At 41.0% G+C, this 26,803-nt stretch overlaps 1 protein-coding gene across 7 annotated transcripts in view; it reads left to right on the top strand.

The window, feature by feature from the left end:
* The window catches only part of Rnf111 (ring finger protein 111), a 73,048-nt gene that overhangs the window by 12,937 nt on the left and 33,308 nt on the right, over positions 1 to 26,803 (top strand). For all 7 annotated transcript variants that reach the window (XM_021656982.2, XM_021656984.2, XM_021656983.2 and 4 more), the window contains exon 2: positions 23,460 to 24,355. In XM_021656982.2, the coding sequence (XP_021512657.1) occupies positions 23,479 to 24,355 (877 nt within the window). In that variant the 5' untranslated portion in view covers positions 23,460 to 23,478. The remainder of the gene's footprint in view (positions 1 to 23,459; positions 24,356 to 26,803) is intronic.

Below are 26,803 nucleotides of genomic sequence, written 5' to 3' on the forward strand. Positions count from 1 at the left end.
TGCCTCCCAGAGTGCTAGGGGTCACAAGCATGTGCCACTGCACCCGGCTGTTTTTTTAACCAATTAATTAATTAATCAAAACATTTTAGCAAGTTTCTGGCTGTTCTGGAACTTGCTTTGTAGACCAGGCTGGTCTCACACTCAACAGAGATCCACCTGCCTTTGCCTCTTGAGTGCTGGGATTAAAGGCATGTGTCATTGTGCCCAGCTGGTTTTGGCCTTTTCTTCAGGGGTGATTTGAGATTCACCGTTTGGGTGGTAGACTAGCTTGAGGTAGTCATACCTAGAGAACTGAACTCCTGTTTCTTCTCTTACCCCCTCAAAAGGAGAGGAAAACTGGAGGAAAGAAGTTTGCAGACTTTTTTTGCTTTCTAAATTAGTTTGGATTGTAACTTTAAAAACAGCAGCCTTTTAGCTTTCTTGTACATAATTATTTTAATATTTACAGCAGTCTTTTGAGGTAAATATTTTCACTTTCTTGTTTCATTTTAAGTATGAAGAACTTCAGATAGAGGGTAATTAAGAACTTGCTAAGATGTGATAGTGTTGGGACTGCAGGGCTGAAGTCAGGGTTTGAGCCACCAAGTCAGAAACCTCACTTTTGGGGAAGTCATTGTTTTTATATTGCTTTCCAAGGAATCAAGTTGTGTTTTTATTCCTCACAGGCATGCTCTTTCTCCAGCAAGAGACGAGGGAGGCTTGATGACACTTTGGGTGATGACTAGGAGGAACTTAATTTTTGTGTACTTTTCTGTGTGCTAGCTTTTTTACAGTGTGCTTTAAAAGTCAGCTGAACTGATAGAGCTTTAGAGGTTTTATAATTAATTTGTTATTTTTTTCCTTCAAATTTCTAGCCGTCTGCCTGTTCCTCTAACCAACATTGTTTTTATATTGCTCTTATATTGTTTTTATATGCAGTGAACACCCAGGTTCTATAATTAATTTGCTGAGTTTTTTCCCCTTCAAATTTCTAGCCATGTGTCTGTAACTTCTAAAAAATATTAGTTTTATTCATTTTATTTTCTGTGTGTTTTCCATGTATGTATATATATATGAACGTATTCTATGTATAATGTACCATGTATGTGAAGGTCAGAAGAGGAATCTCCTGGAACTGGAATAGTTATGAGCAGCCAATGTGGGTGCAGGGAATTGAACTCAGGTTCTTTGTAAAAGCAACAAGTGCTCTTAACCACTAGGCCATCTCTCCAGCCTCTTTTAGTAACTTCTTATTTATTTATGTAGAGACAGGCTTACTGTGTAGTCTTGAAACTTGGAATCTTTCTGCTTCCACCCCCTTGAATGTCGGTATTATAGGCATGTATCTTTATGCCTGGCTAGCATTTGTTTTAAATTAAGTTGTCAGGGCTTGGTCTTTAGCTCAATCTAGAACTCAGACATTACAAGACCCTGAGTTTAATTCCCAGCACCACAGTGAACATCAAGAAAACAAATTGCAGGCCTCTGTGCATTTTTATCCTCCATTCTACAGTTTCTAGCTGGGGGTCGTGGGCATGCCTGTAATTCAGTACTGGTAAACTGAGGCCTAAGGAATGCAAGTTTGTGGCTAGCCTGGGCTGCAGAGCAGAACTTTGGGGAAAAAAATACCCTCCAATCAAATAAAAAGAACACAAGTTCATTTCATTAAATCAGTTGAATTTGTTTACATATATTTACCTTTAAAATTTACTTGCAGTGAAATGCATCATTTTTTTTAAAGCTTTGTGTTCTTACTTCACTAAACTGAGCAGTAACTGATAGTAGATTACAGAGTGCCTGTTACTCCAAAAAGTGAAACAAAGGAGTGTTTCTTCACAAATCTCTTTGGTATTTAGCTCAGTCTGCCTGGCATATGCAGTGTGACTAAAGGAGAAGTTTCACAAGGGATGGGCCCCAGTCTGAATTACCGTAAGCAGCACCCTGAACCCAAGTAGCCAGCAATGCCTCTTCAAGTGCTTATCCGTTTTAGAAGTTCCTTTAGATTCGGTCATGCAGGTAATGTGTGTCTACTTTCTTCCCCTCAGGAGAGGTTCTAGGTTATCGTGTGTTGCTGCTGATCAGCATCTCCTTGTATCTGTACTCTTGTAAAACTGACATGACAAAGCGGGAGCATCCATAGACAAACTTTTGTCCATGTTTTCAGCCCTTGGTGTGGAGTTACCGGATGGTAGGTTCGATGTCTGTGTAGCTGTTAGGAGCTTCAGCATGGGCAGCGTTTGATGGCACTGCTTCTTGCAGGTCGGTTCTTTTTATTTTCAGCCTTTATTGATTGTGTAGTAGTAGTTTAATTGTAGCTTTAATTTATGTTTTTTTTTCTGGTGATTTAGAGATACTGAGCATTTTTCAGGTATTTACTGACTTTTTTTGTTTGTCTTTTGCCCATATTTTAGTTAGTGTTAGCATTTAAAAATGATGCACACATGCGCATAACAGATCTTATGTGAAAGAGTTTATTCAAGGGAAGGGAAGCAGAAAAGAGTTAGGGCGGAAGTGGACAATGAGGGCAGAGAGAGAGAGAGATAGAGAGAGAAAGAGAAAGAGATGGGGAGGGGTCGCCTGACAGAGAGAGGGGAGAGAGCGAGAGGAGAGAAGAGAGGCAAGGTTGGTCCTTTTATTAAGCTTGTGCGCAGCTGAACTGCGTCTGCCACACACCTGGCGGGCTACCCATGATAACATCCTAGGTTACCAGGCAACCCAGAGGCAGGCTGCCTATACGCTAACAGAGTTTGTCATGCATTCTGTGTGTGTGTGTAGATTAAAATTACATATGCATTTATTTGCAATGTTCTCTATTCTCTCAGCTCTTCACTGGTATCTCTGAAGAACAAAAGATTTTGACTTAGTGATATCTAGTCCATCAGTTAAAAAAGAAACAGTGCCGTTTTGCCCTTGATTGTCTGCCTGTTTTCTTTCAAAGTTTATATGGTGTAGCTATTAGGATTTATTTTGTATTTGGTTGGATGCAGATATTGAGACTCATTTTCTCCCTATAATCCTTTCTAGCTAGTTGTTTGGCTACTGTTGTTGAAAAGATTATTCCTTCTGCTATCTTGTCACTCTTGTTGGAAATCATATGATCCTATTTATAATTATTTCTGGGTTCTCTGCTGTTTCTTTTTGTTGGTATTGCTGGGGGTAGAACCAGGGCCTTGGACATGCTAGACAAGCCCTAAACCACAGAACAAGTTACCCATCATCCTGTAGTGTCTCTGTAAGCCCTGAAGTGTTTGTCAGCTGCTTGTTTCCTGTTTACTCTGTTGGTGCTCCGGTTTTCTTCTCTTGACAATTTTTAGTTGATTACAATTTATTTTAACCCCGCTGCTGGTTGATTTTAGTTTTTTGTTTGTTTGTTTGTTTGTCTATGTCTGTTTTCCACTTGTCGCTTGGAGTTTATACTCTTACCTTTTTAACTTTTATCACAGTCTGTCTGCCCTCAAGGAATAATGGATTGCTGTTCTATGTAGAATGAAAGTAATTTCTGCTACTTTGAAGGTTGAGGCATGAGAATGACAAGTTCGAGAATAGTCCCTGCAACTTAGGAGATACTATGTGAAAATGGAAAAAACAAAAAGCACTGGGATGTATCATGGTAGAGGCCTACCCATCACATGTGAGGCCCTCAGGTACCAGAGCAAGTGGAAGACACATTAGAAGGAGTGTATCAGAACTTTGTGCTAGCATCTGCCTCTCACTTAGAACTTGGGGAAGAATAATCTGTGTGTGCGCTAGGAGGAAAATGCTAACTTTTATACGTAACGAGGGTGGTGATTAACAGAGACCTTTACAGTTCAGTAAGTGGTTGTTTTTGTTTTTGTTTTGATAGAGTTTTGAAAACTGTAACTGGCTTTGTGTAGACCACTGGCTTTGAACTCACAGAGACCCAACCTGCCTCTGCCTCCAGAGTGCTGGGATTAAAGCCTTGCACCACCATTGCCCAGCTGAATTTCAGAAATTCTGAACAGAGCTGTAATGCTTGAGTGAAGCAAGGTGCTGAGATCATATACACCCTTCTAGAAGTGCCCAGCTTTAGAATTCCGAGGGGTCTGAGGGTGTCCGAGAGCTTAGCCAGTGAATTCAGACTAGACTCTTAAAACAATTCTCATACTATTGTGCATACTTTTTAGATGTAAGGTGAATTTGGCTTTTGTTTTACAACTGCCAATTATTGTGTTTATATTTTCCCATTCCATTCAGGGATGCAAAGCTTGCGAACATGGTAAACAATATATATATATATATATATATATATATATATATATTGTTATTACATGATAGCAGCTCTCAACAGATTTGGAATATACGTTGCAGGCTAAATTTTAATTGTAAAACCTCATTTTATATTTGATTGTTGCAGTCTAGACAGATTTGGGGATTGATCTTGTTTTTTAAAAAAGTATTAATTTAAATAATTAAATATAAGCCTATTGGCTGTCAATACATATGTTTAATGAAAAAAAAGTACTTTCTAAAACAAAAACTTGCATAGAGGAGAGCTGTGGGTTTTTTGTTTGTTTTTCTGAGACAGGGTTTCTCTGTGTAGCCCTGGCTGTCCTGGAGCTTACTCTGTAGACCAGGCTGGCCTTGAACTCAGAGATCCACATGCTTCTGCTGGGATCAAAGGTTTGCGCTGCCACCACTTTGAAAATCTGCATTATTTTTATTCTTTCAAATGTCCCTGTCTGGTCTTCTGGAAGATGGCTGGGTTCTGCATCTGCCTTTAACTTGTGATTCTGCCTTCTGCTGAATGAGGTGATGAAGGTGAGAGCTCTTGGGGCTTATGTAGGAAAGGAGAACAGAGAACATCTAGTAAATGCCCTCCTCATATCAGGCTGGTGTGGAGTCTTAGGTCTTTTGCAATTCTGTGGATCTTTATCTAGTCTTTGAAATGTTGAAAAGTACCATATGCAGGCTAGAGCGGTTAAGAACAATGGCTACTCTTCCAGAAGACAGGTTCAATTCCCAGCACCCACCATGAGCTTACAACTGTCTGTAGCTCTCCAGGGGATCTGACATTCTCAAACAGACATACATGCTGGCAAAACATCAATGCACATGAAATTAAATAGATAAATTTTTCAAAAGTATCTTATTAAGCCATCCCAGTTTTCTTTTCTCAAAAGTAATTATTATAGATAAATAGCTGTTTGAAGTTGAGTCATACCTTTGAAGAATGTAAATTGTCCGTCAAATAATGTCTTCTTTTTCATTCATTGAGGTCACTTGTTGCACTTTTGCATATAGTTGACAGTTAAATATATGGTTTAAACAGAGAGCCTTTGCACCAAGAGTAGGCAGCTGGGCTCCCAGTCTTCCCATTCACTTCTTTTCCCTTTCTTTTATTTTGATGATGATGATGATGATGATTTTCCCCTTTTGGTTTTTGGCTTTTCAAGACAGGGTTTCTCTGTGTAGCGTTGGCTGTCCTGAACTCTCTTTGTAGACCAGGGTGGTCTTGAACTCACAAAGATCCACTTGCCTTTGCCTTCCTGAGTGCTGGCATTACGTGTGTGTGCCACTACGCCTGGCTATTTTTGGTTTCTTTACTGCACTGATTTTACTCATTTTTGAAATATCTTGCTACCTTGAACTCATTATGTAGCCCAGTCATTTTCCTATAGCAGTATTGTGGATTATGCAGAATTTTTAAGTGAATCCCAATAGAATGGCAGTTAATTCATGAGTTACATTTTCTTGTGGTCATACTAGCTCTTTTGGTTTCTCTTGTGTAAAAGTTTTGAAGCTAATGGCAAGGGAAATTCTGTTGTCAATAAATTGTCCCCTATCTTTTCTAGAGCCTAGGGGAACTTTGTAAATAGTACCTCCATGCTTTCCTCCATTTCTATTTCTAAATTGATTTTGCAATAACTTTACATTTACAAGGCAAAGATAGTATCATGCTCCCTTATATCCCTTAGCCAGTTCGAACTCCTTGTTAACCTCCCACCAATTGTCTGTCTCTACAAGGAGGTGACATTGACATTCCAGGTATGTAAATGTGGTCTCTGGTTTCACAATCTTGCTAGATCTTTGCTTCCAAATTATGGCAATATTAAGTACCAGTCATGTGTTTAACAGTTTGCTTTGTGGGATATTTTGTTATAGTTATGGGCTTGAGGGAAGAATGTCTCAGCTGAGAAGCTCCCTTATCACTTAATTATCAGTGTTCCATGATAGCCACAGGACCATCCGTGAGCTAGCATTGGCCTGGTTTCTCCTCACAGTTGCCCTCTTGTTTACTTGAGGCTGGTGGATAAGGGGCTGTTGTCTAACCCTTGGAAGGGACAGAATGGAAAAGTTGACTTTCTTCTGGAAGGAAGGTTTGCTTACATCAATATGGACTCGTGCTTACATCAATATGGACCCTGTTCTTTCTGGGAGTTAGACTCCATCGCAGCATTACTTGCTTGGTTGCCAAATTGTTCCAGCTTTGCCCTGGGCAATTCTTTCACATGTGTTAAAGAAAAAAAAAAATTAAAGTAGGGTCCCATATAGCCCATGTTAGCTTTGAACTCAATATGTAGGCAAAGATGACCTTGAACTTCTGGTTCTCTTACCTCCCCAAGAGCAAGGATTAAAGGAGCGTGCCACCATTCCCAGTTTATGTAGTGCTGATGTTGAACCTGGGGCTTTATGCATGTTAAATAAGCATGTTACTACTAAGTTGGAGCCTAGCCTCAAGGATTAGACTTTTGTTTTGTTTTAATGTATATATATTTGTATGTAATGCCACTTGTGTACCTGCAGAGGGTATCAGATTCTCTGTGAGCCACCCAATATGGGTTCTGGGAACCGAACTTGAGTCCCCCAGAACAGCAAGTGCTCTTAACCATAGAACATCTCTCCAGCCCCTATTCATCATGTCCTAAGGCATTTTTGCTCATTTTGTTGAATCCACAAATCTGCAGATAGTGGGCTCTATAGCTCTTTTTACTTGACTTCTCAGTTCTGAGCCTATGAAGTTTGAATCTGGATATTTGCATGAGCGGTGGGGGGACTTCAGTGTCATGCATTTGTATCATAGTGCTGGGTAGCCTTAGTGTGTTGACTCCTCTGCTAACGTTTAAGGCGTAGCTTTTTGTTTGTTCTGTAGCATAGTCTCTCTGTGTAGCCCAAGCTGGCTTTTAACTCATTCTTTTTGCCACTGCTTCCAGAGTTCAGTAAGTCACCTTTTCTTTCTTCCTTTCTCTCTCCCTTTTCTTTCTTTTTTATTCCCCTTCCTAACTTTTATCTTTTTTGAGACAGTATCATTGTTAGGGTTGTGCAGCAAAGTTACACGGTGGGTTCACAAATCATGCCACGCATCTGGTTCCATGTGGGGAGGTTTATTAAGGGAAGAGACAGTCTCTGGGCAGGGAGAGAGAGAGAGAGAGAAAGAGGGGGGGAGGTGTGAGTTCTCTTACAAGATGACCCAGAGTATACGCAGGTGGTTTCAGGTGACCTGGGGGTGGTCCATAGGTAGCCTCACAGATGCCTGGTATCTGGTTTATCAGGTCCCTTGGGGCTGGCCGTAGAGATGCCTGCTTAGAGATCCCAACAGTCACTATGTAGCTGTAGTTGGCCTGGAACTTTGTATGTAGATGAGGCTGGTCTTGAACTCAAGAGATCTGCCTCTGCCTCCCCAGTGTTGGGATTAAAGGCTTGCACCACTATTACTATACAGTAGCACCGATTTAGGAAGTAGCCTCTGTGTGTATGTGTTTGAGACGGGGTTTCTCTGTGTATCCCTGGCTTTTCTGGAACTTGCTCTGTAGTAGATCCTGTCCTTGAACTCAGAGATCTGCCTGCCTCTGCCTCCAGAATGCTGAGACTTAAAGGCATGCACCACCACTTCTCTGCTTAGGAAGTAGCTTTTAAGAATCAGTGTTAGGGTTTTTTGGTTTGTTTGTTTGTTTGTTTGTTTGTTTGTTTGTTTGTTTTTGAATGTTAGAGGGCCTGCAAGATGTCTCAATAGGTAAAGAGGCACTTGATGCACAGCCTGAGGACCTGTGAATCCAGCAAGGTGGAAGGAGAGAGCTGACTACTACAAGTTATCCTTTGACCTTCACACGTGTGCATCTTGACATGTGCGCACACACACATAAAATTTAATAAAAATTTAAGTAAAAATTGCTGGAAAACTAGAAAGTGTATATTTGTGTCATGGTGAGTAAGGAAAAGTTAGGCTTTTCTATTTTTTATTCTTAGCCCTTAAAAAAAAAGATCTTGTCTTAATGCCAAGGGTAACTGCCCTGGTGGTGGTGGTGGTGATGAGATTTTCTAGCAAATCATCTTCATCAGTAACAATAAAAATAATAATGATAATAGTATCATTTTGCTATAAATGATGTGAGTGCAAGCTTTACTCCTTCCTTTTTCTTTTCAAATAATGGAAGCTCCCTCTGCTGTGTCCTTCCCCTCCTCTCCTCTCCTCTTTTCACCTCTCAGGAAATCTAGAATGCTTTTTTCTTTTAATTACGTTGAGGAGGGTGGTGGTGTGTGTGTGTGTGTATGACTTGCATATGTAGGAAATCTGTAGAGGTCAGAGGGCAACTTTGGAGTCAGTTTTCTGAGGTCCAGGCTTGAAGCCAGAGTTGAAGCAGGTGCCCTCACCTCTGAATGAATCATCTTGCTGCCTGTTTTTATCATGGGCATTTCTTACAAGTGACTTAGGGCATAGGGCAGGTGAAGGGACATAGGATCTCTTTTATTGATATTATTCCATTTTATAGGAATTGAAACACTCTGCCTCTTAGAAACTTAGACATCTAGAAAGTTAGTGGACTGGTTTTTAGAAGAGTTCATTGTTAAATTAACTCTTGTGAAACCTTTTTTGAAATAGCAGCTGCAGTTTTAAAGAAGGTTTTGGTTAGAACAGTTTTTTCTTGTTATAACAGCTGAAGGAAGAGCCAGTGAATTTTACAAAAAATTTAGTGGGTTATTTTTTTTTTTGAGTTTTCTCATTTCTTGCCATTTAAAAACTCCATACATTAGTCTCTGCTAGTTTGCTTTAGTGTTGTAGGATTTGTACCACTTAGGAACCAAACTGGAAATTTAAATTGTTTTTCATTTGCTTTATGGTTTTCTCAAAATGAATGCTAAAGAATAAAAATGAACAAGCTGCTGTGACAGTTGTGACAGTATAGAAGCCCACCATTGTCCCTGATAGCCTGGCACCAGGAAGTGGGTGGAGAGATTATTGGTTACTCTTGTGCTAACCAGGGGAAACAGCTAAAACTGTTCTTTACCTGTTCGCTGGAGAATTTGCCTTGGTGTCCTGACTTTCTTTCTCACTTACCCCTTTTACCCTTTAGTTATTAGTTAGATTTCTGTAAATGAGGTTAGGCAGTGTGCTCCCTCACTCCTTGATAATTTGACTGCAGTTGATTCTTCCCACACCAAAGACACAAAACCAGAAAAATTCCTTAGCACTTGAGCATCTTGCATCTTTCACCTGCATGTTCTGCATTGTTAGACGCGGATGTCCTCTACTTGTTCTTTCCCCCTTCCTTCACAGTTTCACTTGGGTTTGTCCCATGCAGTTGGTACCAGAGTTCCTATTTGCTGTATCCTCTGTGTTTCTCCAGATCTTGATGTTGGGTAACTGGGCTCATGAAAGTCAGGTTCTGTTTGATAGCAATGTGAGCTTCTTAGAGTACGGAATCTTGCCTTTGTTTTCTAACACTATCTTGCTTTTCCTCTACCCACAGTTTCAGCACATGGTTGCTTTGTAATTATCTGAATAACTGAGCACAGAAACATTTTCATTTTTACTGTGGCTCACTGTAATTTTGCTTCACACTGCCTATTTTAAACGGTAGTTTTCTCTTCTAACAAAGAGGCATTCACTGCTTCAGTGGGCTGGTGCTCTGTGAAGAGTTCTGAATAAGCAGGTCTTGGTGGCACACACCTGTCATGTGATGTAGGGTTGGGACTTTGAGGCTACGTACTGAGACACTGTCTGAAATAAAGTACTGTGTATGTAAACCTCAGTAAGTATAGCTGTTTCTGTTCTGAGTTGGTTATCGTAATTTAGCAAAAACGGCAATACTTATTCATTTACATTATTGACAAAAAAACTTAGTTTAAGATGTTAAATGTTCAGCTGTGAGGACCTTAAGACCCTTAGCTTAGTGATAGAAAGCTTGCCAAAGCCCTGAATTCAGTTCCTAGTACTACCAAACACACACACACACACAGAGACACACACAGTGCTAATTTAGATCCTATTTAGCAATGTGGTTTCATTCTATAGTTACTTCTCATAGACTATTAAATATAGGCCCTGGAAGTGAAGTATCTTTCTATTTATTATAAAAACAATAAGAAGCTAGGCATGATGGTGCACAACTTTAATCCCAGCCACTTAGGAAGGCAGAGGCGGGTGGATCTCTGTGAGTTCAAGGCCAGCCTGATCTACAAAGTAAGACCAGGACAGCCAAGGCTACACAGAGAAACCCTGTCTTGGAAAACAAACAAAAAGAAATAAATAAAAAATTAAAAACATTAAGATGGACATGGTGGCTCATACCCCAGCATTCAGAAAACAGTAACAATAATAATGAATATATAAAATACCAATTATCTTTTTTGCTTCTGTCACTTTAGAGCAGCCTTCAGCTTGCTGCCTCCCAGTCACCAAAGAAACCTGGAGGCAGCTTGCAGACCAGTTTTAGGAGGCGAAATAAGAAGTCTCTATGGTCTGTAGGTTTAAAGCTTTGGATATTAGCAGACAGTTACTTGAGGAGTATGGAGGTTGTTTTCCTTACATGTTGTTTTCTGAACTCTCTTTCTCCTCAGTTATTATAATGCATTTCGATTACTCTCACTTTCCACCCCTTCTTACCTCCCTCCCATGCCTTTCAACCTCTTCTCCCTACAAGTCTGTTTTCCACACTCATGTCTTTCGTTTGTTTGTTTGTTTGGTAACCTATTGATTTTAACCAGGGCCATCTGTGTAGCTATAGGTTTGGAGTTATCTATTGGATTGGAGTGGGCTCACCATTGGGCACACAGCTAAAGACAATTCCTGCCCCTTCCCCAGAATCCATCAGTAGCCAGCAGTTACTAGGGCGAGAGAGTGCCATGAGCCCTTCTTTGACCCATGAGTATCTCTTGAGAAGCCCAGTCTTGTGCCTGGCCCTGTGCAAGCCACAGTAGCTGCTGTGAGGTCATGATTAAAGTGCTTTTTCTTGCCCTGAAGATACCATCTCATAACCATTCTCCATGTTTTCTGGCTCTTACATTTTTTCTGTTGCCTCTTTCACAATGTTCTCTAAACCTTAGAGGAGGTGGGACATGTCTGGGACTTGAGTACACGCACAGCTGTCACTTAATTTTGGACACTTTGAAAAGCCATGACTGCACTTTCTTCTGTTTACTGCAAAGAGAAGCTTCTTTGATTAAGGCTGAGAGTAGCATTCATCCATGGCTGTAATCATGATATTTAGAAGGAAGTTTGGTGCCATGTCAGTTTAGCTAAATGATTAATTAGTTTAATTCCCACTTAGGGCCTATGTCCTCATCAGCCTTGGGCTTCTGATTGGTTTTATAGTGCCAGGTGTGAATTCCCTCCTGGAATTGCTCACATGCAGTCATTGAGTGGTTGGGTATCTCCATAAGGGTCCACAGTCATGCCACTTTGCACCAGTGGGCACATCTTGTCTGTCAGGTTGGCATTATAGCTTGTAGGGTTCACAGCTGGTTAAGACAGTGATGCCTTTTCTTCTTCCACAACCTACATAGCCCCTTCTGATGTCATGAAGGCAGGTGAGCAGGGAGGGAACTTCTAGCTCAGGTCCAGCTTGGCTCTCTGTTTTGCAACAAAGGTGTGTGGTGTCTTCAGCAGTAGGGTCTTACCATGTAGTGCGGAGATCTTTCAAGGAAATGAAAAGTGATCTTCGTACAGACTTTCCAAAGGCATAGTTATTTTCCTGAGAATGTTTGCTGTTACAAAGTAGAATGAAGCTGGGTGTGGTGGCATGCACCTTTAATCCCAGCACTCAGCAGGCAGAGGCAGGTGGATCTCTGTGGGTTCCAGGCCAGATTGCTCTACATAGAAAGTCCCAAAGCAGCCAGAGCCCCGTAGAAAGAAACAACAATGACAACAAAACGTAGTGTGTGGATTGGCTTAATACTTTCTTGGAAGACAAAGTTATTACCATTCTTTTTTATGCTTACTTTTTCTGTTTTATGATATGATGAACCCAACTATAAGATAAATGTCTTTTATAGATTCAGAGTCCCAAGACTGAATATGGCAATGGTAAATATTCAAGAAGTCATGGACATTGCTGCCTAATCTTATTAATAATGACCTTTTTTTATCCTGGAGACACTCTTTTGCTGTCTTGGCCATTGGCATCACCATGTTATTAGTTACCCAGATTAGAAATTAAGTATTATTTTTATTCCTTTCCTTTTCTCATTAATGTAAAAAGAGGCCAATGAGAGTATGTACTGTGTACGATCAACTTTCTTTTAATCTCTTTTTCTATTTTTTCTTTCTTTCCAGATTTATTGGGTATATTGCGAGAGGCTGCTACCTAGGATGTAGCAAAACTACTGTCTGCCAGTTAAACAATTTTTTAAACTTTTATGTTTATTTATGTAAATGAATGTTTTGCCTATATGTGTAAGTTTATAGACCAGTTAAGTTCATAGAAGAGAATGATACTGTGTGATAGGCAGAGGAAAGAAGAATGGGAGTTTGTGTTTAACGAGCCGAGTTTCAAATGGAGAAAATGAAAAAGTTCCATAGAGAGAGAAGATGGCTGTACAGCAATGCAAATGTATTTATTGCCAGATTGTATACTAGGATGATTAAGATGAGCTACTTACAGTGGTGAGGCTGAGGCAGGAGGACTGCTTCAGCCCAGAATTCAGGGGTAGCTTGGGCAATATATCCATCTCTTTGCAGGGAGAGTGAAGGAAGGACAGGGCAAGACAAGACAAAACAAGCTAAACTAGCTATGGTGGCACATACTTTTAATTCTAGCACTCAGGAGACAGAGACAGGGAGATTACAAGTTTGAGACCAGCCTGAGGTACAAGGTGTGACTTTATCTCAAAAATAAAACAAAATAAACAAACAAAAAACATCGCCTGGAGAATTGACTCAGTGGTTAAAAGAACCAGCAGCTCTTCCAGAGGCCCAACGTTCAATTCCTAGTATCCATATACTAGCTAATAACTTTAAGTTCAGTTTTGTTTGTTTTGTTTATTTTTGTTTATTTATTTATTTATTTTTTTGAGACAGGGTTTCTCTGTGTAGCCTTGACTGTCCTGGACTCACTTTGTAGACTAGCCTGGCTTGGAACTCTCAGAGATCTGCTTGCCTCTGCCTCCCTGCCTCTCTGCCTCCCTGCCTCCCTGCCTCCCTGCCTCTCTTCCTCTCTTCCTCTCTTCCTCTCTTCCTCTCTTCCTCTCTGCCTCCGCTCTGCCTCTCTAAGACTGCTGGGATCAAAGGTGTGCACAACTACGCCTGGCTTAGAATTGCAGCTCTTCATTAGCTACTTTTTCCTTGGTTGGAAGCCTGTTAGGTACACACTTCTTGCTGCCATAAACACTCAGAAAAAAAATCCTCAAAGAAAAAAAAAATTAACCCAAGATCTCAATGATGAGCAGAAGTCTTTGGAAAAGCATTATAAGCATAGAGAGCAGAAGAGCAAAGGCTTGTCACAGGTGAGAAAGAAAGCAGGACAGTTTGGCTGTGGTGTGACTGAGAGGGGAGTAATAGCTGGAGAGCTGTGTCATGAGGTCACGAAGGGCTAGAAGAATCACTCAGGAGGTGGGGATTTATTTTTGGGCATTTAGAAACCACTGAAAGGTTTCCAGTGAAGGAATGAAATGTGATCTGATTTGTATTCTTAGAATTCATGCAGATGTATGGAGAGGGACTGTTAGAAACAGAGAAAACTAGGCCTCTGTGGCAGGGATCCAAGGCAGGTTATGCTGCTTCAGCCACGGTGACAGCAGGAGGTTCTTCCTGTGCAAAGGTCAACAGAACTGTGATGCTTCTGAATTTATTTAGTTATTGTTTGTTTGTTTTTGAGTCAGGGTTTCTTTTTGTAGCACTGGCTGTCCTTGAACTCAGTCTGTAGACCAGGCTGGACTCAATTTCTTAGAGATCCACCTGCCTCCCAGGGCTGGGATTAAACGTCTTTCATCACTGCCAGTCCTGGATTTTATGATTATTCTGTTTCAGTGTCTATCTGTGTGTGTCCTTGCTTTGTAGAAGTAGTGACCTTTTAGTTGTATTCTGTCTTCAGATTTGGCCTCTTGATTCCTCTTTCATATCGTGCTGCTGTAGCCATTAAAACTGTAGTGATGTAAATTTCAGTTTAAAAATTGGGGGAGGTTCGCGCACTATGCCAGCACTTGGAAGATGGATCTCTGTGAGTTCGAGGCCACCCAGGTCTACAGAGTGAGTTCCAGGCTATACAGAGAAACCCTGTCTCAAAAAAAAAAAAAAAGGAAAGAAAAAGAAAAAAGGTTTTAAAGGCTTTAGAATGTCTTGCCTCTTCCTGTTCTCTTCCTGTTGCCTGCTTGCACTTATCTATCCTCTTATTTATCTTTAAAGTGATAGGCTTATTTTAGCCTTGCCAGTCTCAAACTCTGCTCTGGCCAACATTTCTTTCAGCATTATCTCCTCTTGTCTTGTAACCTGTATTTGTCTATACACCTGTTAATTTTTGTGGGTTATTATTGTGCAGCTTTGTGGATTTTGGCTCTTGGAATTTGAATATGCTAATCAGTGTCTCCTGAGTTTTTTCAACCAAACCAGAGCAGATTTTCTAGAATTGTTGGTTTTTTGTGTTGTATAATTTTATTTAGAGGGTTTTTGGTGCTACCCTGCTTGTGCTATGAAAACAATAAATGCTCTATGGTCTGGAGAGATGGCTTAGGGGTTAAAAATACTTGTTATTCTTGGGCAGGATCCAGATTCAGTTCCCAGCACTCACACGGTAGCTCATAATCACCTGTAACTTTAGTCCCTAGGGATCTGATGCCGTGCTTTCACATCAGGCATGCACTTGGTGCACAAGTACACATGTGGTGGTCTGAATAAGAATGGTTCCCGTCGGCACAAAGATTGGCATGCCTAGTCCTTAGTGAGTGGTTATACTAAACATGGACTAGGAGGTGTGGCCTTGTTGGAGGAAATGTGTCACTAGGGTGGGCTTTGGAGTTTTAAAATCTTCATCACTTCCTGCTGCCTGCTCATCTAGACTCCGAACTCTCAGCTCTCACCAGCACCGTGTCTGCCTGTATGCCATCATAATTTCCACCATGATATGCACTGTAAACAGGCCCAATTAATTTTTTTCTTTTTTAAAAAGTTGCTGTAGCCAGGTGGTGGTGGTGGTGGGCAGTGCACACCTTTAATTTTAGCACTCTGGAGGCAGAGATAGGCAGATCTCTGAGTTTGAGGGCAGCCTGGTCTACTAAGTGGGTTCCAGGACGGTTAGAGCTACACAGAAAAATCCAGTCTAGAAAAATAAAACAACAAAGGGTTGCCATGGTCCTGGTATCTCTTCACAGCAATAGAACACGAAGACACAGGCCACATTCACACATGTAAAATTAAGTAAATATTAAAAAGAAATTAAAAGAAAATTTCACTCTTCAATTCTGAGTTGTCTGTAAGGGTTTATATATAAACCATCTTGATTCCCATGGTCAAGGAGCCAAATGAATCCTTCGTTAGTAACTAGAGGTTTACTTAACTATATTTTCTATTTAGGGGACGTTGATGAGATTATATATATATATATATATATATATATATATATATATATCTTGTTTGTTTTGGTTTTATTTGAGACAGAGTTTTTCTGTGTAGCCTTGGCTGTCCTGGGCTTGCTTTGTAAACTAGGCTGGCTTCCAACTCACAGAGATCCACCTGCCTCTGTCTCCCAGAGTTCTGGGATTACAGGGGTACAACACCTGGCTCATTGATTTTTTTTTTTTAATGTTTTTATTTTTGACTAGCCAACCTCCCACCCCCAAAATAAAAGGAAAGAAAAGAAAAGAATTTGACACAGCTGGGTATGCTCACTCAATCCTGTAACCCCATACAGGAAGATACAAGTTCAGGGCCAGATTTGGCTACATGGTGAAACTGTTAAAAAAAACAAAACAAGCTTCATGTAATAGCATCTTTCTGGGTGGCATTTCTTTTTGCTGCCAGCACGATGTAAGTTAGGTAGATTTATCAAGGTTCTCGCCACCTTTTTCATAATTGAATGTGTTATTAGATTTTTAGATTTTTTTTCAGAAATCTCTCATGAAACTTAATTCTAAGCTTAATGCAATAAAGTTAATTTGAAAATATACGTTCAGAGTGATACCTTTTGGGGAAATGTGTTTCTTGCTAATAGGTTTTGATGTCTTAGAACAGCGAAGGGAGCAGCTGTCTGCACCGAGTGACGGCAGTGATAGTTTGACAGCATTGAATAGTAGGAGCGGGTCTGTCAGATAGTTGATTTACTATACTCAAACAGGCAAATTCTGAAGTAACTACCTGAGTTCAGAAGAGAATTAAAAATTTTAAACATTACCCCAAGTGACTAGTATTGTTGGTACGTAATTTTTTTTCGCTTAATTGTATAAGACTATCTTTAAATAGCATTAGTGTATCTGGTTCATTTTCTGATTATCTCTAGAATTTTTATAGAAAAATGTAAGATCTCTTATGGTTTTAAAAAAAAATCTTGCTTAATAGCCATGTAAAGCTGTTTCTTGAGGGCTGAGAAGTGCTTGTCTAGTGTCCCCAGAGCCCAGGATTTAGCCCAGGCTCTGGTGCATAAACCACATGTGGTTGTCCTTGGATATAGGAGGTAGAGACCGGATCCTCGAAGTTCAAGGTTGACCTTGTATACATAGTGAGATTGTGGCCCTAATCCTAGTACTTGGAATGCAGAGCCAGACAGATCTCTGAGTTCAAGGCCAGCTAGGTCTTCAAAGCATGTTCCAGGACAGAGAAGTCCTGTCTGGAAAAGCCAACAAAAATCTTCACATCTTTATTTAAACTCAAGTATCTAGCTGGGTTCAGAGGCATGTGCATGTAGTCTCAGCTAGTCAGAATGCTGAGGCAGAGGGACCACTTGAGCCCAGAAATTTAAGGCTCTCTCCTCATTAAAGAAAGAAGGGGAGAAAGGAGAAAAGACATACTTAGTTTATCATTGGTGATGAGGGGTTGTAAAAGTATATGACAGCTTGTAAGGAGAGTTTCTCAGAATCATAGAGAATCCTAATGCCCCTTAGCACACATGGATGTATGCTGCCAGTTGCCAACCCCTAAATCTTAAGTTTGGCATTAATATTTTTTTTTTTTTAGCTGTTGGGCCTGCTTAGTGCAAAGTTTATTTTGGAATAACCAGTGACTTTAGAGTCTCAGACTCATGGATAGAATTAGATCAGCAGAGAAGGGAATCCCATTGTGTTCAGTATCAAAATTGTATGGAATAGGTATATCTATCATACATTCTTTTGCCTCTTGTAACTTAGACCAGCCAATAATTACAAAGATAAAAGACTGCATAAATAGTTTGGAATAGCTTTTGTTGTTTTCTTTTAAAAATTTATTTAATTCTTTTTAGTTTAAAGATGCAGTACTTGGTCTGGGAACATCAGTGGCTAAAGTGCTTGCTGCACTCAAGCCTGATCCCCAGCACTCACATTAGAGGTGAGCATGGTGGCATGTTCTTACAATCCCAGTACTACAGAGTCAGTGATAGGTGGGTCCCTGAGGTTTGCTGGCCCGCCAACCTAGTCTAGTTGGTGAGTTCCCAGGTCCTGTTGAAAGATAGACTGTCTCAAAAACCAAGGTAGATGGCTGACTCCTCAGGTTGACGTCTAACTTCCACACACATGTGCGAAAACGCACATGTGCACACGCAGCCCCCCACTAAACAGGTTCATACACAAAATAAAAAGCATGCAGTGAGAATCTCTGAGTCAGTACCAGATGTTAATTTTGCATTTGTCATTTGCATGGTAATTTCAGGAGCAGTTACTATTGTACAGACACAGAGCATACCAGGCACCCCAATCCACCAGTTTTCACCCATTTTCAATCTTAACTACATTTTTGGTTGGGTTGGGTTGAGTGTGCTGTCCTAAAATTCACTGTTTACACCAGGTTGGCCTCTAACTCACAGACATCCTCTTGCTTCTAATTCCCAAATGCTGGGATTAAAGGCATAAGCCACCCTCTTACTATTACTAGATGGAATGATTAAATCCTGAGTAGATTTAGCCGAGGAGAGTTCCTTGTTTTGGCTTTGGGGCATAATGTGAGGAGAAGAAAAAAGACTGTCTTCTCAGAGATTCAAGTTCAGGGAGAACTGGATTTCTGGAAGAATCTCAGATAGTTTGTAAAGACATCACATTTTATGTTTTTGATGGGGTCCACAATTATCTGTTGCTCAGAGGTCTTCATAATTTTCTTTGGACTTTTCAGTAACAGCTGTTTGAGACCCAGTATTGCTAGTTTCTGCATAGTCAAACAACAGCTTATGAGGACCAGTGTTGGTTTCCATAGAATCAGAGATAAACAGCTAGCAACATAGTCAATTTGAGACACTTAATTCTCAAAAAAAAGGGCCTGTTTCTCACAATCTAATTATTATTATTATTATTTTATTTTATTTTATTTTTTTGCACAATGTTCTGTTTGCCTGTAGACCTGCTCACCAGAAGAGGGCACCACATCTCATTACAGATGGTTGTGAGCCGCCAAACGTTGGTTGGGAATCAAACTCATGACCCGTAGATGAGCAGCCAGTGTTCTTAATCTCTGAGCCATCTCTCCAGCACAATCTAATTATTAAATCATCTACAGCTTTAGGCAACCACTAATCTAATTTTTACTTCTAGAGATTTGTTTTTCATATAAAAGAAATTTTACCTGTAGAGTTTTTGCAATTTTTTTAAAAACTAGGCTTATTATTTTTTTGAATGTATATGAGTATTTTGTTTTTGTTTATGTGTACCATATTGTGTGTGGTGCCCACAGAGGCCAGCTGGGAGCTACAGGTGCTTGTGAGCTGCTGTGTGTATTGGGAACTGAACCCCGGTCTTTTGGGTCCTAAGTTATAACCCTTTGCATGGGTTTGCTCAGTCAGGAGTTGATCCTGGATTGGTTTTGGTACTGGGGTGTGAACACAGCCTTGCATGTGCTCTGCCCCGGAGCTATTCCATGTGCCCTCCTGGGTTTAATCTTTTGAGGAAGTGCCAGGCTGCTTCTCAGTGTGGCTGGATGATTTTACATTTCCATCAGCAGCATGTGGTTCAGTTTCTCCCCCGACCCCCTTTCTTCATTCCTTCGTTCCTTCCTTACAGTGCATTTTAATTTTTTTCTTTCTTTTTCTTTTTCTTTCTTTTCTTTTTTTTTTTTTTTTTCTGAGACAGGGTCTTACTATGTATCTCTGGCTAGCCTGGAACTTGCTCTGCAGACCAGGCTAGAGTCAAACCCACAGAGACTTGTCTGCCTCTGCCTTCAAGTACTGGGATTCAAGGTGTGGGCCACTCTGCATGACTGTTTCCAGTTTCCTTACATCTTCTCCAACACTATTTTGTATCTATTGCTGTAACCAATGTCATATACCTCCTTCCTCATATTAACACCTGCCTGTGTCTCATCATTTTGAGCTGTTTTCTTGCCCTTGGTTGTGATGGTCTTGATTTGACTGGCTGCCTCCTGTAAATCTGTTGTTTGTATGCCCATGAACTCATGCATAGTGCTGTTCTCCAGGTAGGATTTAATGACTAAGCTTGGAAACATCATAGAAGAAGCGGGTCGAATGACTTTCTTTCTCTAAGGATATGACATTGCAGTTTTTACTTTCTTGTGGTCTGTTCTGATAGTAGAGCTGTGAAATAAAGCACAAGAGCTATGAAATTATGCATTTTGGTAAGTGTTGTTTATGGAGAAAGAAGAAAACCCTTGATATCAAATACCTGTTTTCTTTTTAAGAAGTGATGTAAAAATATCTGTTAAGTGTGAAACACTTGTATGATTGTGGAAGTTAGGATAGTGGTCCCCACTGTTGATGCATGGAAGTGATGAGCACTGATGATGCTTCTTCTGGGTGCTGAGTGCACAAAAGCTCGTCAAGCTGGAATATGCACATATTGTACTTAATGAAAACTGATGTTGAAAATGCAAATCCAGGTGTGGCATGCACTTGGAGTCACGCCTACTTGAAACTGAGGGAAGAGATACCCTTGATCCTGGAAGTTTGAGACAGTTAGAATAAGGTACTGAGACAGTCTCAAAAACATACAAACCATGTGTACCCCTGCTTAGATTCTCACACTTGGCTCCACTTGTCAGGCTGACGACCCTTCTAGTGAGTATTCCACCTGGAGTGATCACAGTTTTACGTTGTCACTCCTCTGGTGTTAGCAGAATTGCACTGTAAGTCATCTGGATGGCTCAGCAGGAAAAAGTGCTTGACATCCTGGCCTGGCTACCTGAGTTGGCCCTCTGAAGAGAATCAACTCCACAGAATTATCTTGTGGCTTTTACATTCATACCTTGGGACAAGTGCTATACACATCATGCATATAACAATAATCAATAAAAATTTTAAGGTTACATTGGTATTGTTGCTGTTTAATTAAGTTCTCTTGGTCAGCAGCTCAGTTTCAGAAATGGGATGATTTAAGCACACTTAGATCAGTTTGGTTTTATTTTCTACTGTGCTGCTGACTTAACAGTGATCATTAGCAAGCTGGTCCTTGCTCTATGCTTTTGTTACTGACACTAAATATACTAACAGTGTTAAACTTCTCAGAATTAGGCTGGAAGAATGGAGTTAGGAGAGAAAGAACCTATATTTCCATTAGTTAATTATTTAATGTAAGAACCATCTAAATGAACAGGAAGTATTTATTAAACAATTTAAACATGTTATATCAAAGGGAAGACATGAACTTTTCTGAAGATGAATGAACAAATGTCTCTTTACCCTTATTGGGCACCAATGATAGAAACAACCTATTCAGCTGTGGCTCGGTAAACCAGTGGTAGCTGGGGTTTCATGGGAGCAGGTGGCTGGCTACAGCAGAAGCAGTCTGTCTCCCAGCAGCAGTTTTTTCCTGTAAGCTCTTGGGGAAGAATGTGGACTTATAAACCCACTCCCCTTAGCAGTCATTAATAACCTGCAAATCTTGGTGGGCTGACTCAAGTCCTCCACTTTAGCAGTGGTTATCTGTAAATTTCTTGGGAAGAGGTAGGCCTTGTGAGCCCTGTTTTTTTTTTGTTTTTTTTTTTTTGATGAGGGGAAATTGATGGCCCAATCTTGTATAGGTCTTCTGGTACTCAGATTTGCAGACAGTTGAAGAGGGCAATGACTCCTACAACACATAGAGACAAAATGGTCTTTGGAATTCTTTTTAGGGAGTGGGCAGGGCTGGGCTGCGATCTGTTGAGATGAGAGTCTTGTGACTGGCTTTGGATTCATTGCAGTACTCCTGCCTCCAAAGTGTGTGATTTCATTTGACTTTCCATTATTTTTTACTTTTTTTTCTTAGAACTTACATTATTTACAAGTAATAAATTACATTAAATTTTTAAAGTTTTTATTAACATATATGAGTTACATACAAGATGGCTTTTGTTATGACATTTTTATCAAAATATATTTGACCATATTCGCCTCTATTTCCCTCCTCCTGTCTCTCACTCTCACTGATCCCTTCCAGTTTTGTTTTGTTTTGGTTTAGTTTGGTTTGGTCTGGTTTTTTTCAAGATAGAGTTTCTTTGTCTTGGCTATCCTGGACTCACTTTGTAGACCAGGCTGGCCTTGAACTCACAGCAGTCTGCCTGCCTCCGATTTTCTAAGTGCTGTCATCAAATGCGTGTGCCACCACGCCCAGCCCAAGTTGTTGTTTTTAACAGAAATCTCAATCTCAGTTGATTTTACCAGTGAAGACAGGTGCTGGGATGAAAGCCTGCTAGCTCAGAGAGGCAAAGAAAGACTCAGCTGACATTCCTTCTCAGCCAATGTCCCGGAAAGAAGCCCCTTCTCCCATGCTGTCTCACTCTCTCAAACTGAATGTTCCTCCCTTCTACTTTCTGTCCATTTTTCTCTCCTCATCCTTCTGAGTTCCTCTTCCTCTCTCTGTTTTTCTTCTTAATAATCCTATGTTCACTTCCTGTCAATTGGTTGCTTGCTCCACCTTTTGATTTACAGTTGACTTTATTTAATTCTGTTTACAATATTCAAGCAGAAAGCTCTTGGATTAAAGGTATGTGCTAAGGCTGAGCCACATCATAACTAAAAACAGGTTTTTCCAGTAAATAACACAATCTTGGGGTTCACAGTGTGGTCAAGTATTGTGCAACACTGAGTAATTCCCCTTTTGGTGGTGGTGGTGATGGTGAGCTAGAGCCTCATTAGGGTTGCTAAGGGGAGCATGAGTAAGGAGTGTGGGCAACTTGTCAGTGGCTACACTGGAAAAGAAAATGCTTCCTACTCTCCTAGCATCCATTGACTGCCTGTAAATCCTTGGGAGGAGTGCAGCCTCCCTAAATTTAGTTTAAAAGATGCATAAAACTTAAACAATGTACATATTTTTCAGTAACGTGTTTTGTAAGAATGTACATAGTGTGATATTTCAGTCATGTTAACATGTGCCTCCACAGACATCCTCTAGAGTATAATTTTCAAAATCTTCTCTAGCTGTTTGAAACACAGTTTAGTATCATTTGGAATCACTTTATTGCATGCTATCACCAACACTTGTTATTCACATGTAACTGTAAGTACTACCTATTGACCAGCCTACCCTGTCCTCTCCACCCCATTCTCCAGCCTCTGGTAACCTTCTTTCTGCTTTCAGCTTCTGCAAGATCAAGTTTAGATTATCACATATGTGAATACAGTCATGTGGAACTTGCTTTTTCGATTACCTTATTTCATTCAGTGTAATGATTTGTAATTTCGTCCAGGTTGGTATAGAAAGGATTTTGTTTTTTTTTTAATGGGTGAATGCATTCTGTTATCTACTACATTTTCTTCATCTGTCATTTGCCCACTGTGGGTGATGTTGCAGTGAACCTGGGGGTGCTGGTGTGACTTCAGTAAACTGGTTTCTTTTGACTCTACCCAGTGGTGGGACTGCTGGGGCAGAGGGCAGTCTTTTGAATTCTAATTTTCTTCTTTAGTTTAATAAACTAAGTGTTAAAGGGAGTGTTTGCTTTTGACCAGATCTGCTATACGGTGAAAGCTAGCAGGAGTATATCAAGGTCCACGTGACTGCTAGAAGTTCTCAGGACTTGTGTGTTGGTTAGTGTTCCTGTAGGGGAGAAACAGACATACTAGAGCCTTGTAAACAATCAGGTGGCTGGCTCAGCTTAGTCACACTGTCCTCTAGGGACAGGACAGTCACATGGTGACTGCTGAAGGCTTCAGTCACTTGTGCAGCACAGATGTACTGAGTCCTTTAAATGTCTGGCTTGTGTCTCCTAGGCCTTCCCTAAAGTTTCCCATGTCTCAATGGACTCCTGAATATAACGAGCTCTACACCCTAAAAGTGGCTATGAAGAGTGGGACTCCTCCTGATGCACCCACGACACAGGAGAGTCTGAAGGGGGTCCTTCTGCACTCACAGCCCCTAGGGGCCACCAAGAGCTTCCCTGCAGAAGTGGAGATGATTAACAGCAAAGTGGGGAATGAATTCTCTCACCTGTGTGATGATTCTCAAAAACAAGAGAAGGACATGAATGGTAACCAGCAAGAACAAGAAAAAAGTGGTGTTGTGAGGAAAAAGCGCAAAAGCCAGCAGGCTGGCCCCTCATATGTGCAGAATTGTGTCAAAGAAAATCAGGGAATCCTAGGGTTGAGGCAGCACGTAGAGACACCAACTGATGAGGATAACGACTCTTCTTTCAGTGACTGTCTGTCTTCTCCCTCATCTAGTCTCCATTTTGGAGACTCTGATACTGTGACTTCAGATGAAGATAAAGAAGTCTCAGTGAGACATTCCCAGCCTGTTCTTAGTGCTAAAAACAGAAGTCATAGTGCACGGTCCCAAAAGTGGCCTCGGACTGAGGCAGAGTCTGTGTCAGGCTTGTTGATGAAAAGACCTTGTTTTCACGGTAGCACATTGAGGAGACTCCCATGCAGAAAGAGGCTGGTAAAGAGCAGCTCCTCGCAGAGGACACAGAAGCAGAAGGAGAGGCTGCTAGTGCAGAGGAAGAAGCGGGAGGTGCTGGCCCAGAGGAAGTACGCGCTCCTCCCCAGCTCCAGTAGCTCCAGTGAGAACGACCTCAGCAGCGACTCCTCTTCCAGCTCCTCCACGGATGGAGAAGAGGACCTGTGTGCGTCTGCCAGTGAGAACCCCAGCAACCCTGCTGCCCCCTCAGGTGAGAAGGAGTGCAGTGGATAGAGTGCTGCTGTGCTTGTGCGCATTCCTCACGCAGCTTCTCTCAGCTTTACTCTTACGGGGCATAACTAGATCATCAGCTGTGTTCAACTGACGCTGCACCTGCTGATGGGAAAGAGCTTCTGGTGGCAAAAATTAAGTCAATTGATTTTGTGTGTTTGTGAATTGGTTTTTTAGGTAACTACTATAACTAGATGACAATGATGACAGTGATGACAGTGATGATGATTATGAGACCAGATTTCACTGTGTAGTTTTCCCTGGCCTGGAACCCACTCTGTAGACCAGGCTGACCTCAAACTCACAGAGATCCACTTGCTTCTGCCTTTAGGGTGTGCTACAGTATCTGGCACATAACTAGACTGACTTAAATGAGTTGCTTATGGTCCAGGTTTTTTCTGTTAATACTGTTAGTATACTTAACTATTGTGGCTATTTTTACAAGTGACTGATTTTCCCTTGTATTCAATCCTATTAAGAACATTTATAATCACTGTAAAATCTGTTCAATCTAACTTTTACTGTGTGCATGTTGCTCTCATTCTTTCTTTCTTTTTGCCTTGTAGCCTTGAACTCTTGACATTTGTGTTTTAGCCTCTCAGTTCTGGGAGGCAGAGGCAGGTGAATCTCTGTGAGTTCCAAACCAGCCTGGGTTACAGTGAGACCCTGGCTCGAAGAACAAAACAAAAATAAGTTGAAGTGTTTGAGCGATTTTGCTGTTCAGTTTTTGCATGTTGGGGCTTGAACCCAGGTCCTTCACATGTTCTAAGTAAGCATACATTGGAAGTGATAGGGCTCACTTTAATCCTGATGGAACTCAGTGGAGTGCATGGTCACTTCCACCTGTGCCATGTGCTCTCTCATCCGACCTCACCTCCTGTCTGTCAAAGAAACACACACATAGAAAAGTATTAAATACACTACATGTATGTGCACAGCAGCCTGGGAGTAAGTATGTGGTATATGCAAACAATCCTGATAATGCATTAGTTTGAAGGTTATAATTGAGCTGACCTATGAATTGCTATGTCTGAGCTAAGGTTGGAACTAAGGTTACTTTCTTAAATTAGGGAATTAGGGGATCAAGATATGTCTTTTTTGGGGGTGGGTGGGGAGGAGAACATGTGTGTGGAGGGCAGAGATAACCTGAGTGTTGTTTCTTAGGAATTTTGGTGTGGATTTAGCTGGTCTGGCAAGCGATCGAGCTTGAGAGATGCTCCTGCTTCTGCCTCCTGTCACTGGAATTTATTTTTTTAAAGACTATCTGTTATTTGCTTATTTAGATTATAATGTAATACAACATTTCTACCTTTCCTTTCTTCCCTCTAAACCCTCCCATATGCAACTTTCTACTTTCCTTCAAATTCATAGTCTCTTTTTTATTGTTTATATATATACACACACACACACATATATAACCTATTCAGCCGTATACTGTTACTTGTATGTATGTTTTCAGGGCTGGCTATTTGGCGCTGGACAACCAGTTGCGAGCTCTTCCCTGGGGTGGACCACCTCTCTGGCTCCCAGCTTTATTCAGTTGTCTGTAGGCAGCTAACTCAGTTCTTTGTGTAGGGCTGAACACCCTATTATGGGCTGTTTGGCTTCCAGCTGTACATGGTGCTGGGTTTCCAACTTGTTTCTGCTTCATAGTGCTTTAGTCCCAGTGCTGTCTCCCGGCCCTGGGAGAACTTTGCAGAGATCTAGGGAGGAGTTTTAAGTATTGTAGTAAAACTTTCCCTTTTTGTCAGATATCCAGCTTGCTAAGGTTCAAGCATTCAGTCCACTGCAGAGACCTGCCATTTCCCCTTGGTTTTTTCCCTTCCCTGTATTTATTATTTTAGTGAGCAACTTAGTTCTTATTTAGCCACGTTTTATTTTTTCATCTTTATTGAATGTTGTTTTGAGATGTGTTCACTGAGCTCACAGTGCTGCAGAGTGGCATGGTGGACCTTCCCTCATGCCTTAGAAAAGTGAGAAGCACTCAGGGTTGTTTCACATGGTCATATTTCTCTCATGTGGTCAGAATCTAAAGACTGGGAGGTGCAGCAGAGCCCAGTGTTTGTTTAAAACCACAAGGTGGGATTTTGTGACGTTCTGTGAGCTTGCCTTAGGAAGTTCAGGCGAGTGCCTGTGTGTTGATGTCGTCTGTTCCTCCTGGCCGATACTCCCTGTGAGTATTGATGCACTTATTTATGTACTATCTGTTTTGGGAGTTGTAAATTATCTCAGCTACCTTGCTTTTAGAGATTACCATGGGGTGAAGAGACAGGGCTCAGTGGTTAAGGGCACTGGCTGCTCTTAAAAAAGTCCGAGCACCTACACAGATGCTCACAACTATATGCAATTCTAGTTCAGGGGATCTAACGCCCAATTCTAGCCACCTGGGGCATCAGTCACATGCTTGCATACATGTAAATAGAACACT

The sequence above is a fragment of the Meriones unguiculatus genome, chromosome 6 (genome assembly GCF_030254825.1).
Source record: "Meriones unguiculatus strain TT.TT164.6M chromosome 6, Bangor_MerUng_6.1, whole genome shotgun sequence".
NCBI classification, from domain to species: Eukaryota; Metazoa; Chordata; class Mammalia; order Rodentia; family Muridae; genus Meriones; species Meriones unguiculatus.